The sequence below is a fragment of the Lactuca virosa genome, chromosome 2, assembly GCF_052849685.1.
Source record: "Lactuca virosa cultivar CGN04683 chromosome 2, Lactuca_virosa_CGN04683_v6, whole genome shotgun sequence".
In the NCBI taxonomy this organism is placed as follows: Eukaryota; Viridiplantae; Streptophyta; class Magnoliopsida; order Asterales; family Asteraceae; genus Lactuca; species Lactuca virosa.
The window spans coordinates 258,584,379-258,601,814 of record NC_136427.1 but is presented as its reverse complement, the minus strand read 5'-3'; the positions used below and the strand labels follow the sequence as shown (position 1 = coordinate 258,601,814).

Genomic DNA, 17,436 nt, shown 5'->3' with positions numbered 1-17,436 from the left:
ATTTCGTCAAGTAGACAGTGCAGTCGGAGAATTTCTCCGCCATTGTTTCTTTGGTGTAGGAGACTATTCCGAAGATCCGACGGATCCAGGTGCAGCGAGCGACTGCAACGAGACCGAGGACACAGATTAGGGAACACAAAAAGGCGGCGAGGATGACGATGAAGTTGGAGGTAGAGGTGGTCGATTGAGGTAGGGCAGAGACGATCGATGGAAGGGAAAAGATACGGTGGAGACATGGGAGACGTGGGAAGGAGAGAGAGAGAGAGAGAGAGAGAGAGAGAGAGAGAGAGAGAGAGAGAGAGAGATCTAGTGAGGAATGGTAATCAGACGTGTGTGTAAGGAGTTAATTTCTATAACCCTAAAATGCCCCTAATGCCATTTAATTTCTATGCCCCCGTCCCTTTATTTTTCCACTTATTTACAAAAATGCCACAGTGCATCTTGGTCATCCATTTTTTTGATCCAACGTTCCACTTTTAGTTCCCAGGTTTTCGGGAAACTATGAGTTCTCAAATGATCCTTGCTCTCTCTCTCTCTCTCTCTCTATATATATATATATATATATATATATATATATATATATATATATATATATATATATATATATATATATGGAGTGGTTCAAATGAGAACCCCAAAAGGTTAAGAACCCTGAGAACCATTTTTAAATGTTTTCATTAAAGACATTTTGGACAAATCTAATATTTATATTGTGTTAAGCAATTTGTCACTTGTCCTCGGACCGTCCCCAAACCACCGTCGAACCTTTGTCTGACCACCGCTGGAGCTTCGTCGGAATGGTGTCGGAATAACAATAAATTCGGTGACATTTTTCTGATCGTATTCACAGTTTAATAGAACAAAAATTGTTACTCGCATTTCTTTGGTAATACTTTTTATTTTTCCAGTCAAAATATACAAAATTTTGGTAAAAAAAATTGAATTATGTCTTGAAAAATTCAATTTTCCTTTTTTTCTAAATTGTAGATTTCTTGTAAATAAAATATATTGTGTCTAAGAAATATTCACAGTATAAAATACAATATTCATAGTTTAATAAACATAACAATTCACTAATACATTATTTAATATTTTCATACATACTTTCATTCATATTTTAACACAAAATTTATATAAAATATACAACTTAATACAGTCAATTTTTAGTTTAATACATAAAACTCACAACATAACATAATACAATCCATTATACATTAATTTACATATTTAAAAAGTCAAACTCAAACTCTATTACCACCACCATGACTAACTACCACACGTCACCACCAACCATTCGTGATACCGTCACATTCATCATTCCTTCCAACTCAAATCTATATATAAAATCATTGATTGACAGTTAAAATACAATATTCACATTTTAATAAATCAATTAATTTACTTATTCAGAGTTTAATGCAAAATAATTAAAAAAAAACTTATCCATTTTTACATATTTGTACAACAAAAAAAAGATATTCACAAGATATGAATACAAACATTCATATATAAATCATTCAAAAAAATTAACACAAAATTCATTAAAAAATCATAGTTAATTCACAGTTTAAATAGAAAGTTCACATTTTAATGCAGTCAATTCACAGTTTAAACCCCAAAAATCACAACTTAAATCATTCATAAATTAACACAAAATTCATTAAAAATTCGTAGTCAATTCACAGTTTAAATAGAAAGTTCACACTTTAATGCAGTCAATTCATAGTTGTAACACAAAAATCACAGTTTAATATATAAAGTTCACAGTTTAAACAGAAAATTCACAGCTTAATACAGTCAATTCACAGTTTAAATCCTAAAAAATCACAGCTTAAGACACAAAATTCACAGCTTAATATAATAAATTCGTAGTTTGTTACACAAAAATTATGCATTGACAACTATATAAAATTTTAATGACAGAAAATTCACAGCTTAATACAGTCAATTCACAGTTTAATACACAAAATTCAAAGCTTAATATAATAAACATATACAATTTAATACACAAAATTTACAGCTTAATATAATCAATTCACAGTTTAAATATAAATTTCACAACTTAATGCAGTTAATTAACAGTTTAATACACAAATTTCACAGTTGTTTGACAAATCAAGCATTAATATTATATTTGTCAAACTTTTCCGTTCCCTAATGTACAACTAGTTGTCACTTATTGTTGGACCGTTGTCGGACCATCGCCTGACCGTCGTCGGACAAACACCAAACTCAATTACATTTTTCTGGTCGTATTCACAACTTAATTTAATAAACATTATATTTCTTCTTTTTTTGGTAAAATACTATTTAACACATCATTTCATTTCTACAACCATATATATATATATATATATATATATATATATATATATATATATATATATCAAGGTTGCAGAAATCGCTCGACGGTGGACTTGGGTCATGCGATTAATCGACTAGAAGAGGATTAATCGATGGATTAATCGGAGACCATTAATTATTAAAAAAACTATTGAATATAACATTAATCCTAAGAATTTGACATTAAATATAACATTAAATATAACATTAATAAAAGGAAAAACCCAAAATACCTGTGCATACAATTCAAATCTATCAAACATCCCCAAACATAATCAAATCTTAAAATTTTTCACAAATCATAATCACCACTCGACGATTCACCAACCCTCATCGTGATCTTCATCCTCTTCGAACCATCAGCACCACCGCTCCCCCTGGTTCGACCCTTGGAACCACCTGCTGCACCCTGGTCCAAACCACTTCCACTTTTTCAAACCTCCGAAAGCCCACTGTAAAGCCCTCACCAAATTCTCAAAATAAGATTGAGTCACAATAGTCAAATCCACTAACTTCACTCTGAAATTACTAAACTGTTCTTCACTGGGTTTTTCCTTTTCATCTCCTTCCTTTGTAATGTAACTTTGAGTAACATCAATCCTAAAATCAGTAAATTTCTTAACAGAAAAGCTGTCAAATGCTATTTTTCAACAAATTCTGGATAAATTGTTGTTAACAGAAGAAGTTTCATAGAGAAGTAATATTAACCTTTGCTGGATAACTCGATTAGTGTCGAGGAGAGGAGTTGTAGTCGTAAGAGGAGCTGATTTTGGAGCCGAGAACTTCGTGAACAGGAATCGTTGTCAAATGTGATGATAACTGGAGCTTGGAAGGGGACTGCGACATCGTTGCTCGAAGGTGATGACGAACCGGAGGCCAGAGCTAAAGTCGAAGGTGAACGGAAGAAGAAGAAGATGCGCCGATTTCACATCTTTCGTTCTCGTTCTTGGTTTGAGTCCAGAGAGAATGTCGATTTTTTTTAGTGCATCGAATGAGAAATTGGAAGTTAACCCTAAAAGCAATTGTTACATTTTGTCAATTTTGCCCTTAAATTTTTTTAAAATTACGTTGACTTGGTTGACCGATTTGGGCGCCTAGACCCGCCTAGACACGTCTTTGACCGACTTTGACCACGTCCGATTATATAGTCTGATTAGCTATAAACGTCGACAGTAGATGACCGCCAAGCGCCTAGGCGCCGATTAATCGACAGCCTAGGCTGATATTTGCAACACTGATATATATATATATATATATATATATATATATATATATATATATATATATATATATAATTTAATAAAAAAATAGACTTACACCTAGTCAAATTAATATTTTTTCTTAATTATAGATTTCTATAAAAAAAATATAGCCAATATTGAGAATTAATCCCTATAACACCTAATCTCTATAGTAATTAATATAACAATTAACATAACAAGTAATAAGAAATTCATTAAGGCAAGTAACATTTTGTTTTTCAATATTGCAAGATTGTATGGTATAACAAATCCAGTCAATCAAATCCTTATTATAACTTATAATGATCATCTAGATGCTTCAATGTACCTATAATATGCAACAAATGTGACCAGCGAAGATTCAACTTGTAGCAGGTGATGCATCATTAACCACCTCTTCTGTCCTTCCTGTGTGACACTAGAAACATATGAGAAATGCATCTAATCAGTTTACAGGATCGAGATTAATCTGAGAAGTTTAAGTATAATTTTGTTATGTGTTTCCAAAAGAGTGTTACCTATTTGCCAAAAGAGTAGGGAACATATGTATACTTTATCATATGTCTTATATGTCTCCTCATTGTTGCAACAAACAACACAATCCAATAGAACAATAGAATTTGCCAAAATACAGGAACATCAAATACACGGAAGAATCTCAACACAAAAGCAAGGCAAGTTGTATTGTAATTGAATACCTGTAGCCATTTCAATAGAATCATGTGTTTATGTATTTGCTAAATCGAAAATAACATACAAGAATTAAGTAACATTTATAGGACGCACCAGAGCTTGAATTCAGGAAGACGGCGAACGAAGGGGCTGAATTCTTCAGATCCATTGGTAGTTAGGGCAAAGCCATCAAAATGTTCTTCTTCAAATTTGGGATCAACCTGATGCGAAGGGAAAGTGATGAAGAGCTGAAGACTATAGATCCTTAGGTCATATGTTACGATGTAGTAACCACGAACGAAGCAAACACGGAGGACGTCGATGAACAAGACGACGCCGAAACCGATCCAACGGTGGCGGACGTATGGCGTTGACTTGTCGAGAAGGTGTTCAAATATGATGTCATGTTTAATAAATCTGATTCCAGATCTATAGTTGTTTCAAGGTCAATGTTCCAGAAATTGTTGGAGAAAATGATAGTTACGATGTCGTCGATGGTGGTGTTGGTCGTCGACGGTGGTGTCGATCGTCGGAAATCTAGCTCTCGATGATGGATAGATGAACTTGCTGATAAGAGAGATATCAAATCTAGATCTAATTTTGAATAAGATATTATGTGTTAAAGAAAATAGGTCTTGATTTCCCAATATTTACCATCATGCCACTTTTCTTTTATGTTTATTAAAGTGGGCTAAAATTTGTATTTATTTACAATCATACCATTTTTTATTTTTAAGAAATAATTGACAAAATGTCTTTTATAATAATAAATTATAATAATTATAAGTTAAAAAATAAATGGTTCTTAGGGTTCTTAATCTTTTTTTGTTCTTAGAACATTTACCTATATATATATATATATATATATATATATATATATATATATATATATATATATATATATAACTTAATTTATGAGAATAGTTGTAGTCCTGAATAATATCGTTATAACGACTTTGACTAACGAACGACCAAATATTGGGAAACTTTTGAGTTGCGTCCAACGACTTCTAATGTGTGGACAGCGCGTTGCAAAAATTGCGATCATATCCTTTTGCCGTGTGGAAATTTGGTAATTGTACCTAACATGGTTATCTCATAACCATCTATAGTCGACAACAATTAAATAAGATCACGTTTACTGAGTATAATGCATATGTTCTTGTTTATCTTTCATGATGTTATACTATTATTCGATGCTATATCTTTTTATTGTAACAAATATGTAGACAAAGGTGAACATCTTTTTAAGCCATTATTTATCGCCATTTTAACCTGTTAGAATGACAATTAAACTGAATAAAAATATTTAAAAGGGCGACATGGCCAAGCTTTTAGGCCCGAAGGCAGCCCAAAGAGGCATAGACCACAAACCTTACCAGGCCAAATTTTCAGATGAGACATCCAGCCTGGCATTTTCAAGTCATTGACTGTTCGGGCCGGGCCAGGCCGGGCTGCCAAAATGTGCACCTCTATCTGTTCGTGGCTTCGTGCCTCTTTGCTTGTTTCATCCCCAACAGGTATAGATTTTTCTAATTGGCAAAAACTTATTACCCTTTTTTGTAATGACTAATTAATGCCCAGAAAACGAAATAAATTTTACGATTATTATATCGAAGATAGCAAATTAAAAAGAAAAAAGAAAAACATAAGCAAGGTGCACCATGTTCTTCACCTGTAAATATACAATTTTCAATATTCAACGGAAGCAATATATACACCTACAGAGAAACCTATAGCTATGGTTGGGAAGGATCTGAATTCTGAACTAGTTAGTATATACACGGTGTTGCTCACGGCGGCATGCTCTCCTCACCGAAGTCTCTCAATCTAGCAAGCTCCGGCAAAACCACCTTCCCTAAATCCGGTCTATCTTTACGCCTTAACTCAGCACATTGTAGTGCCAATTTTGCAAACCCTAGGGCTTCATCTTGAGGCCAATCAGTGACACACGGATCCAGCATCTTACCAAAAGTTCCATCATCAATGGCGTTTTGAACATGATGACTCAAACCCATCGCCGGTCTAGCTGTAATCAACTGCAACAACATGATCCCTAGAGAATAGACATCAGATTTCACCCCAAGCATCCCCGTCTGCTGATATTCCGGATCAATATAGCAAAGTGTCCCTGCCGCCGATGTCATCCGATACTGCGTCATGTCACCAGTAACCGACGGCGGGAGTAATCTCGCTAGTCCGACGTCGCTTATCTTGCTCACGAAGTTTTCGTCTAGGAGAATGTTTCCTGGCTTCAGATCACGGTGAACTATCGGTTCTGGTTTTGTCTGATGAAGAAACAGGATTCCGGTGGCGATTTCTGACGCGATTTTGAATCTGATTTGCCAGGATAACGGTGGCGTGTTTCCTCTTCTGAGTAGCCGATCTTCTAAACTACCGTTACCCATGTATTCATAGATCAGACACCCGTATTCCGGGCAGGCTCCAAGGAGGAGAACCATATTCGGATGTCGCATACAGCTCAACACTTCAACCTATCATCATTCATCAACCAATCAATTATTTGTAGAGATCCTTAAATTAAACCTTAATTACAATTCAACAATTCATATCCCTATATACCTCGCGTTGAAACTGCGACCTTCCTTGTGCAGCATCTGGACGCAACACTTTAATGGCGACAACGGTCTGACTGAGCATACCTTTAAAAACAGGACCGTAGCCTCCTTCTCCGATCTTTCTAGATTGTGCAAAAAACTCTGTAGCCTCTTCGATCTCTTCAATTGTATATTTCTTATACTGGAATTTGTTATCGGGATCCTCATCGTCTGTGGTAAGTGCTTTCATTTCGGCGACAACTCGTCTAGATTCCAATTCCATGATTCTTTTAGATGCTTCTGCTTTCTCCATTGTTGCCTGGGACTTGGCTTTCTCTTTCTCTCCAGCTTCTCTAGCCTCCTCTAATAATCTCTTCTGTTCTTCCATACGCCATTGTTGGAGTCCCTCCTGTTTGGATTATGTCATATTAGTCATCTATTGCACATAAAATAATCATTATTAGTGCTCAATTTGTAACAGACCTTTTGTTTTGCTGTACTTGCGTCATTGCAATCTACAGTATATAAGCCCATTTTCCTCACGAGTTCCATCTTTAACATTTTCATTTCATTGTCACCATCATCCTGTATGAATTTCTCAAGATCGAAGTAAATCCATGTTTTATATCTGTTTTAGATCTGGGGGATGGCTTTGTTTAATGCATACTTACCATATTCTGAGATGCAGATGAGGCTCGGCTCTCAAAAGAAGACGATGAGAAATCATCACGATTCCGATCAGTTATTCCGATGTCCAGGTCGTAGTAGTTACCGAGAGACATGCGATCAGTGCTCTGCCTCGCATTCCCCACAAACGATATATCGGTGTCTAAATCCTGAAGCTTCAAGAGCTTCGCATTTTCTGCTCTTCCAGGTCGAGTAAATGGCGATCTGGTAATTAATTAACTGCTTTTAGTTCTGCAAAAATAGTTTGAAGGGTGCTTTCGTGAAGTACTATGAAAACTTAAAACTTACCTGAAGGATTCAAGCTTTTCCGGCATCATACGGGGCTTCTCAGGCGGCTTTTCCGGCGCTCTGGATTGAAAACTGTGGTTGTTGTTGTTGTTGTTGGGTGCAATTGACACGAAACTGTTTGCATTGTTTGATTTCTCTTGGATCTGTTCATGGAGCGGAGAAACAAACGGGGCGGGTTTTAAAGATTTTTTTGCACTCGAAATCTTCCCTTTGGAGATGACATAAATGGTGCAGAAATCTGGGGCCACCTTCATTACACTGCTGGGAACATCGGAGGTCTTGAATCTTGTATATATCAGAGTTAAATAATTAATCGATTAGTCAAAACTCAAAAGATCTTAACGTGAAAAAAACAACAATGAAAAAAATATTTATCGTCTTAATTTCACCTAATGAAACCATGTCGTGAGGATGCACCAAGCACCAAATACTCTATTGCATTTTCAGAAGCGTATTCTGCTAACGCTTTTGCTATGTTGGTGCCTTCAAGTATGACATCAATGCATTGTACCTGTAAATCAAATAAAAAATATATTTTTTTTGGACGAAATAATCAAGTTTTTGTATGGAAATGTGTATGCATGCATACGTCTTTTCGGGTACAGAAGCAATGGAAAGTGAGGAATAGGTCTCGAATCTTCTTTTCATGATCAGGCCCTCCCCCTACATCCATAACACGTAGTATTTTGTTAGATAAGTCACTGAGACATTGTATAGGATTCCAACAGATTCATCAACTATAATTTCTAACATAAAGTTTTGTAGAAATGAAAATTATGATTTGTGTAAATATTAATTTATGGAGGAATTGCTTATTGCCTGATTTGTGATTGACATGGATGAGGACAACGGTTTGACCACGGGTGAGAAGGTGTTCAACAACCCATTTGAGAGCGTGTTGGCTGTATTTATCCTTGTCTATTGCGACAGCCACAATGGAGTTTCCCTTACGTTGCCCATTTCCTGCACGGATGGACGAGTTACTCGTTGTCTTAGGAAACCACATTCTTTGTTTCTTCCTTATTTTCTTCTATTGGGACATGACAGAAAACTATTTCCATTGTCCTGGATTTTTGGACCTCATTTGTTTTTTGTTAAATCTTTATGGTTTTTGATTTAGTTTGGTTTTGGGAATGGATTGTTAACTTGAAAAAATTGGTAGACGATTGTTTGGTATAACTTTAGGCAGGGTTGGAAAGTACCAAGTCAAACTACATTTCCTTTCCATCGTTTCTAATCAAATCACTTCCTAAAAACTCTCTCCACATATCTTTGAATGGATTAGAATCGACCAATACGCATTAATATGATTTTATTAAAACTATATGAAAATAATCAATACGATTATCCCCTATTATAATAAATAAGAACTTTTAATGCTACGTGGCATTCTCTAAGGCATTCCAATCTATTTTTTCCCGCTCTTTTCAGCAAACTGAAACACCGATATTACCCTTCCCTTCGATTTAATATCTTCTGTATACACAGCTGGAATAATTCCTATTATATCCTTTTACCGAAAACTGTCACCCATTTAAATAAGGAGATCCGATAATCTTTTAAAATTCAAAAAAAAATTAAATCTATTGATCTATTTCCTGCATGTATTTTAAACAAGGAAACTCATTAATCAATATTTAACCTTATTATTTAAAACCGATCACAGCCTTATTTATCGTATTACTCTAAACTTTATAAAGATTTTTATCTATTATATTGGTTAACATACTCAAAAAATTGCGTTGATTCTTCACATTCCAATCGTTCACAATTCCGCGGAGCAGAAGAAAAACAGATATTCTAATCGGGAGGCTTTTTCAATACCTGTAAGTCAAAACCCTTTAAAAGAAATCTGCTCATCGTTATTCATTATACATTTAATCAGTAGATAATGAAATTTGTATATCTGTATATGTGTATCTGCATGTAAATGGTTCAATAACAAAGATGATTTTTTTTCCATTAAGTTGATTTTAAAGGTCCATAAATATATTATATTTTACTTTTGAAATTGATGTTCAGTTAATTTATTATCTTTGGCATGATAAAGAATTAAAGAGCAATCTACATAATGCACCTTGGTATTATGAAGCTTATACCAATTGCGTTACCAAAGCTTATGAAAAAATTATTACTTTCAATCAATTTGCAGATCAATTTATGAATGGCACGATGACAAATACACAAAAACCATGACTTCATTTGTTCCTAGGTTATTACTTTTTACTTGAATCATTTAATTATGCTTTTTTTATTTACAATTTATCAATATTATTTGGCTTTTCAATTGTTATAAATTCATGATTCCAATTCGTGTTGAAGATAGTACCGAAACTGTAATATTAACTATGTTATAACGAGATGCAAAGAAACCCTTGCAAAAAATTTGTCAATGATTTATTTACAAAAACTATCATGGTGGGTGTTTTGGTCGAAATTTAAAGATAGTGAAATATGTTTGTTTACTTATTCTATAATATATATATATATATATATATATATATATATATATATATATATATATATATATATATATATATATATATATATATATATATATATATATATATTATGAAAATATATGGCTGTAAAAATCACTGGATTGTTGGTTCATATCTCATAACTTTTTTAATTCTAATTAATTTTAATGTTTTATAGTTTTTTTAAATTATGTTAAATATATATTATAAAATTACTTTAAAATAAGATAATATAAGTCATACAATAAGCTAATTTTTATTCCATTTCTTTCTTTTATCATTATTAAAATCTGCTTTCAATTGTTTGCAGGAAATGGATATAGGTAAGAAAGTATACCTCAAAAGCATTGAACATATTGATGATGATTCTCATATCAAAGTGCGGGTTGTAAAGATGTGGAAGTTTATAAAGAATAATTTGGTTTTAGCAATTGAAATGATTGTAATGGATGAGGAGGTTTGTTGTACTATTTTTTTAATATTCCACTCAATATTACATATGTTTCAAACAATAAAATAATTGTTATTTATTTTATTTAACAGGGTACAAAATATCATTCTCGTATTTTCAAATAAAATTTTTCAAGATTTGGTGATCTTTTAAATGAATGTCAGACTTATATCATTATCAAACCCAACATGGCGGTTGTGAACAATGATTTTAGTGCTACGGGTCACAAACATACCATAACTTTAAATTGGAGAAGTAGTATAAAAAATGTGAGGATTTTTCAGGTCCGGTGAATGGTTTGTGTTTGTTGATTTTAATTCTATTATCGAACAAACATGCGCAAGAGACTCATTCCTTTGGCCGTATGTTTTGCAATGACTATTAATAAGAGTCAAGGACAATCGTTGTCGAATGTTGGTTTGTTTCTCAAAACATCCAGTTTTTTCACATGGGCAATTGTATGTTGCGTTATCTAGAGTTCAAAGCAAAGAGGGATTAAAATTATTAATTTTAGATAAAGATGGTAGACTCACAAATAAAACTTTCATTGTTGTTTATAAGGAAGTTTTTCGCAATTTATAACCAACTTTTTTGTATCGCCTTTAGTTATTTTTAGCATATCACATTTCATTCATCATATTAATTTATTTATTTATAATCTCCTACAATGACAATGAGGACCGCCAGAGACAGTGGAGTTAAAGATTTATTGGACTGGTAACTTACAATGGCAAAAGTGATGTTTTAGCCAACAAACGTCTTTTCTTCCCTCGTGGTTCCTTCTGGTTTCGTCATCATCTTCGTATGTTCAACAACAATCATGCACCAAACATAATGATTTTAAAAATCTCCATTTGTAATTAAAAACTTACCATATAAAAAGTTACTAAAAATAGTGAACATATCCCAACGAAAACACCACCATCGCACGGATTTCAAGGTTATGGTCAGAAAACCTAAAGAAGAAACACATCACGTAGTAAATCAAGATAAAGTTTTGAAATAAACTGACAAAAACATCAACAATTTCTATTAATCTCACCAAATTAGTGTGTAATTAAATACTTACAAATAACAAAGTTATTAAAAAATACAATGTTACAATTCATAAGTTTTCTAAATTAATGATATATTATTTTATTACATAATTAAATTTTTAATTCTATTTAAAAATAACACCCATGGGTTCCACGAGTTTTAACCTAGTATGATAATATAAATATGTTACTCTTTTGAACAAACAACTAAATAATTTTGAAATAATTACATGGATACAAAATAAGACGATGGTTAGTGAGCTACTTTAGTTAATTACTTCTAAATTTCTCACCTACTCGAAATCTAAAGAAAAGATCATACATACTTATAAAGCTAGAATTTTTTCTTGAATCTCATGCATTTGAAACCCCCTTTTTTAACTTCCTCAAACCATATTCATTTGAAACCCCTTTTTTTAACAAATGTAACTCAAAAGTTTTCTTAATTATGATTTAACACTTAAAAGTTTTATAACTTATATTATGTTTAATTATCATTTAGTGAAAAGTTTACTACAAAAATGTCAATCTTTTGTGTTTTTTGTGTTATATAAAATCTTACATGTAAGAAGGATGTCATAAGAAAATGAAAACAAAAATTTTCAATAGGCACAATTCTTTTAGAACGTATTTGCAGTAGTGGAGTCCCTAAAAGAGCTCTACAAGTCAAGGTTGTGGATGAATGTATCATTTATTACTCATCATTTGATTGTGTTATATTTTTTTTTCATTAATATAAATAAGATCATTCAAAATCACATGTTTAGAGATATTTTGTTTTCTCAAACCATACCATTCAAAATCATATGTTTAGAGATATTTTGTTTTCTCAAACCATATTGATTTGAAACCTACATAACTTTTTATATTCCTTAATTAAAACCATTTATAGTATTTATAAATTTCCAATAACTTTTTTGCATTCTCTTATTATATATGTAGTTATATTACTACATTTTTCTTACAAAAAGTCGTCATTTGGTTGAAGATATTTTGATTCAAAAGTTTTCATATAGTTGAAGCATTCACGATCTAAATATGATGATTTGAAGAAATGGGTTATGTCGCATCGATGGTAATTGTAATATGATTTTTTCTTTCAACCAAAACAAATGAAACTTTTCTATTCTTTCTTTATATTCAGTTTCTCATTTAATCGTTATATGTGATTTGTGTGTATTACTCAATCTTGAATGTGACTCTCTAAACATCAATGTTTTGCTTGGAATATCTTTCTGGTTCTTCTTTTTCAAGAAAAATATTTTGATTGCAGGTTAGTGAAGAATTGTCATCAAGTTTCTATGGTTGAATGGTGTTAAATGAAGAAAGAAGATTCAGAAAACGGATATAGGTTTTTTTTGTTTGAGCAAAGTTGACGAATGTTAGTTTTTTCTTTTGATTTAAATGTATGTTTATGTAACATCTTTATTTATATATTCAACCACTCAATGCTCTTCTTTATTTGATTGTAGTTTTTCTATTTTGATTATGTTTATTTTCTATTATTTTTTTGTTGTGTTATCCTACACAACATATTTAAAAAGCAATATTTAAAAGATAACAAATTTTTTAACATTTGATATGTAATTATGATAGACTTATCATGATATGTTCTTCATGTGAAAGTAATTTATCCATACTACTAGGACAAGAATTACATATGACATTTACGAAAATATATATATTAAATGTGATTTGTTTAACATGTATATGCATCTATGTATGTTATAAATTTATAATTAAATATCTTTATGTTTAATAATTGAAGGGATTAAAATGATGCATACCAATTATTTAGACGAATATAATAATAATAATAATAATAATAATAATAATAATAAATACAAATTTCCAAGTACCGCATTCATTTGAAACTCACACTACAACTCAAGAGTTTTCTAATTTATATATATATATTTATTAGTTACAACTCAAGAGTTTTTAACTTATGATTATTAATTAGTAATCACTAATAACTTTTTATCTTCCTTTCTTTTATAAGGTTGTAAAGTTTTGTTCATTAAAATCATTAATGTATTTGAAGAGATTTGTGATTTAAATATGAAGAGTTAATATAAATGTTATAATAGATGTTTTAGTGTTTTTATGTTATTAAAAGTTATAGTGTTTATTTTTCATATTTTTTATTATTCGTTGTATATATATCTTTTTTAATACAAATGTTATAATAGATGTTTTTCTATTTTTATGTTACTAAAAGTTGCAGTTAATATTTTTGTTCATACGTTTTGTTACCCGTTATATTATCATTCATTTGATATATAATTTACACAATTTTAAACGATTTATAAAATTATCAAATAGTTGTATATATCACAATGACTTAAAAATTAAACTATAATGTTTAATAAAACTAATATGTTAACTATATGTTTGCTTTACTACTAACATTTTGTTTCAAAGTAGAAATATTAAATAATAATTTGGTAAAAGTTATTATTTTAAGTATATAATTCTATTCTCGCGCAACGCGCGGAGATTCGCCTAGTATAACCATAATAGTAAACTGCTTGAAATCTAAGGAAAATATATAACGATAAGGCTAAACGGTGTTATACCGTTTTACTGTCAGACACCTAGACATATTTGCCATTTTGCAACTTTTAAAATGGTTTAGGGTATGGATTTGTTGTTTACCGCTGGCAAAACCCACACAAATTTGATTTTTGTCATCAGTGAACTTCCACTGCCGACACATTACCGTCGGTAAAACAAAAGGAAGGGGCGGTATACACCTTGTTCGGAATACTTTAGTAGTTATGTACTACTTGTGCATTCATTTCATTCCCTCCCAACCCACTGAACCCACCGCCACATCATTTTTTCTCTTTTATTTTTCTTCATCTTTCCCAACCCACAACACACGGAAATCCTATCTTTCTCAACCCACTCAACCCACTCAATTAAAAAAAATACAAAACAACTAAGGTACAAGTTTTAAAACACATGATACAAAAGAAAATGAGAGAGAGAAAGTAGAGAGAGATGATGAAGTGGGTTAGTGAAACCAATTAAACAATCCGCTAAAGCGGGAGTGGTACCGGTGGTAACTCTATTGCTAATTAAAATTTTATCTTTATTGTTTTGTATTTTTTTTAAATTGAATGGGTTGAGTGAGTTCAAAAAGATAGGGTTTCCGTGTGTTGTGGGTTGAGAAAGATGAAGAAAAATAAAAGAGAAAAAGTGATGTAACAGTGGGTTCAGTGGGTTGGGAGGGAATGACTCCCTCCTCCCTAAATTCGTGAAGTTTTATCAAATCATGGTCATGTACATTTACATGTTGGATGGGTTATGAGACGTATGTGGTCCAGACATATAAAGAGTACTATGAATGACATTTTAGAATGCATTCATATGTCTTGGTCTTTGTAACATTTCACATAGTTTAGTTTATCGACGTAAATGAATTGAGGCCTTTATGTATTTTTGTGCTATTTCCTATGTATGTCTCATTTAATCATTTTTTTACTTGGAGAGCCTTAGGGAGGAGGGAGTCATTCCCTCCCAACTCACTGAACCCACTGCCACATCAGATTTTCTCTTTTATTTTTCTTCATCTTTTCCAACCCACAACACACGGAAACCCTACTTTTTCAACTCACTCAATTAAAAAAAATACAAAACAATCAACGTAAAATCTTAATTAGCAATAGAGTTACCGCCAGTACCACTCCCTCTTTAGCAGGTTGTTTAATTGGTTTCACTAACTCACTTCATCCTCTCTCTCTCTACTTTCTCTCTCTCATTTTCTCTTGTACCATGTGTTTTAAGACTTGTACCTTAGTTGTTTAATATATTTTTTTTAATTGAGTGGGTTGATTGGGTTGAGAAAGATAGGATTTCTGTGTGTTATGGGTTGGAAAAGATGAAGAAAAATCAAAGAGAAAAACTGATGTGACAGTGGGTTCAGTGGGTTGGGAGGGAACAACTCCATCCTCCCTAGTCCCTTATGGTGGAGGGAGTCATTCCCTCCCAACTCACTGAACCCACTGTCACATCACTTTTTCTCTTTTATTTTTCTTCATATTTCCCAACCCACAACACACGAAAACCCTATCTTTTTGAACCCACTCAACCCATTCAATTAAAAAAAATACAAAACAATCAAAGTAAAATCTTAATTAGTAATAGAGTTACTGGCGGTACCACTCCCGCTTCAACGTGTTGGTTAATTGGTTTCACTAACCCACTTCATCATCTCTCTACTTTCTCTCTCTCATTTTCTCTTGTACCATGTGTTTTAAAACTTGTACCTTAGTTGTTTTGTATTTTTTTTAATTGAGTGGGTTGAGTGGGTTGAGAAAGATAGGATTTTCATGTGTTGTGGGTTGGGAAAGATGAAGAAAAAGAAGAGACAAAAATTGATGTGACAGTGGGTTGGGAGGGAACGACTCCCTCCTCCCTTAGAGGCAATGGACATTGACCCGTGAATTATAAATAACATAGGAATTTTGGGCATTTTGTTACATATCATGCATTACATTTTAAAAAAATCAATAATTATTAAAGATGTTTCATGAAGAATGGGACTTTTTTTTACATTTTTCATTAAACTTGTCCACTTATAATTGGACATTTAAAAAGGGACGGTTGTGGATTTGAGTTCAAATAATCATTATAGATTTAATTGATCTTAAAGTATTTATATAAAACTAATTAAATATGTTTTTCATCTATAAATAATGGGACTCCATGAATCCAAGGCGATTCTAAGAAGTATAGTTGGAATTAAGTGGATTATATACTATAAAATGTGAATAGATGATTTCGTTGTTGGAAATAGAGAAATACACTCACTTAGAATGAATTACATGTCCTAATAAGTTCATATGATTTTTAAATAAAGTTGGTTTGCTTATTTTGGTCTTTTGTGGACATTATTGCAATTGATGTTCACAAACCCCTCTAGATGGAGTTTTATGCCTTAACTGAAACGGTTAGTTTAATCAATAATCCAACAATATTAGGGATGATATTAGAGTGTTATAACATATGTAATGAAGTTAGTAAAGTATATAAATCATTAAAAATAGGTTAAAATGGTGTTGGAGGTCATATGAGCAAAATGAATTGGCTTAAGCCGAAACTCTTCAAAATTCTGTGATATGCAGTGGTTACATGGGCCATGTGGAAATATATTAAATTCAAAAGGGCCATGTATTCTCCTGAACTCACAAATCATTTTTTCACAAATTTTGCGTTTGAGGTCGAATTCGCATCATGTTACCTCTGTTAGTCGTTATATGGTTAATATGATATAAAAAAGGGTTATTTAACCTAAGAAATGGTGTGACGATGTAGGGTATTTTGGTCTTTTAGTAACATATGTTTGAAATCAATACTTGGTGATTGAAGAGTATCAAGCATAGAAAAAGGGAGTACAAGTCTTTATATATATATATATATATATATATATATATATATATATATATATATATATATATATTGTTTTGATTAATTCGTTTATATCATATCTCTATGTCTATGTATATATTTTTTTTTAAATTCAATTGATTTATATAACTTTTATGTGCTAAATGCCTATATCATATGTATTATTTGTGCATTGTATAAAAGTTACTTTTGGAAAGTTACATAAATTGAAAATGTTTGTGGCATTCTTACATACATTCACTTTTGTTGGGACCATATGGTTGC

General features: G+C 31.9%; 1 protein-coding gene, 2 long non-coding RNA genes and 1 pseudogene across 3 annotated transcripts; 1 reads left to right on the top strand and 3 right to left on the bottom strand.

Moving 5' to 3' along the window:
• Window positions 1–2,501: 2,501 nt before the first annotated feature.
• On the bottom strand, window positions 2,502–3,349 carry LOC145160890 (uncharacterized). The gene is made up of 2 exons (XR_013738258.1): window positions 3,052–3,349; window positions 2,502–2,960 (listed from the first exon to the last, which is right to left on the bottom strand). It is a non-coding gene; the product is annotated as an uncharacterized LOC145160890 (long non-coding RNA).
• Window positions 3,350–4,102: 753 nt separating this feature from the next.
• Window positions 4,103–5,672, bottom strand: LOC145158434 (protein RER1A-like; annotated as a pseudogene).
• Window positions 5,673–6,049: 377 nt separating this feature from the next.
• Window positions 6,050–8,802, bottom strand: LOC145160889 (U-box domain-containing protein 51-like). The gene is made up of 8 exons (XM_079080268.1): window positions 8,609–8,802; window positions 8,379–8,452; window positions 8,179–8,300; window positions 7,790–8,074; window positions 7,486–7,705; window positions 7,298–7,399; window positions 6,840–7,223; window positions 6,050–6,751 (listed from the first exon to the last, which is right to left on the bottom strand). Exons 1-8 carry the CDS (start codon window positions 8,793–8,795, stop codon window positions 6,050–6,052), a joined length of 2,076 nt encoding a protein of 691 aa, XP_078936394.1. The 5' UTR covers window positions 8,796–8,802.
• On the top strand, window positions 6,921–10,806 carry LOC145160891 (uncharacterized). The gene is made up of 3 exons (XR_013738259.1): window positions 6,921–7,050; window positions 7,503–9,615; window positions 10,580–10,806. It is a non-coding gene; the product is annotated as an uncharacterized LOC145160891 (long non-coding RNA).
• The last annotated feature ends 6,630 nt before the right edge of the window (window positions 10,807–17,436 follow it).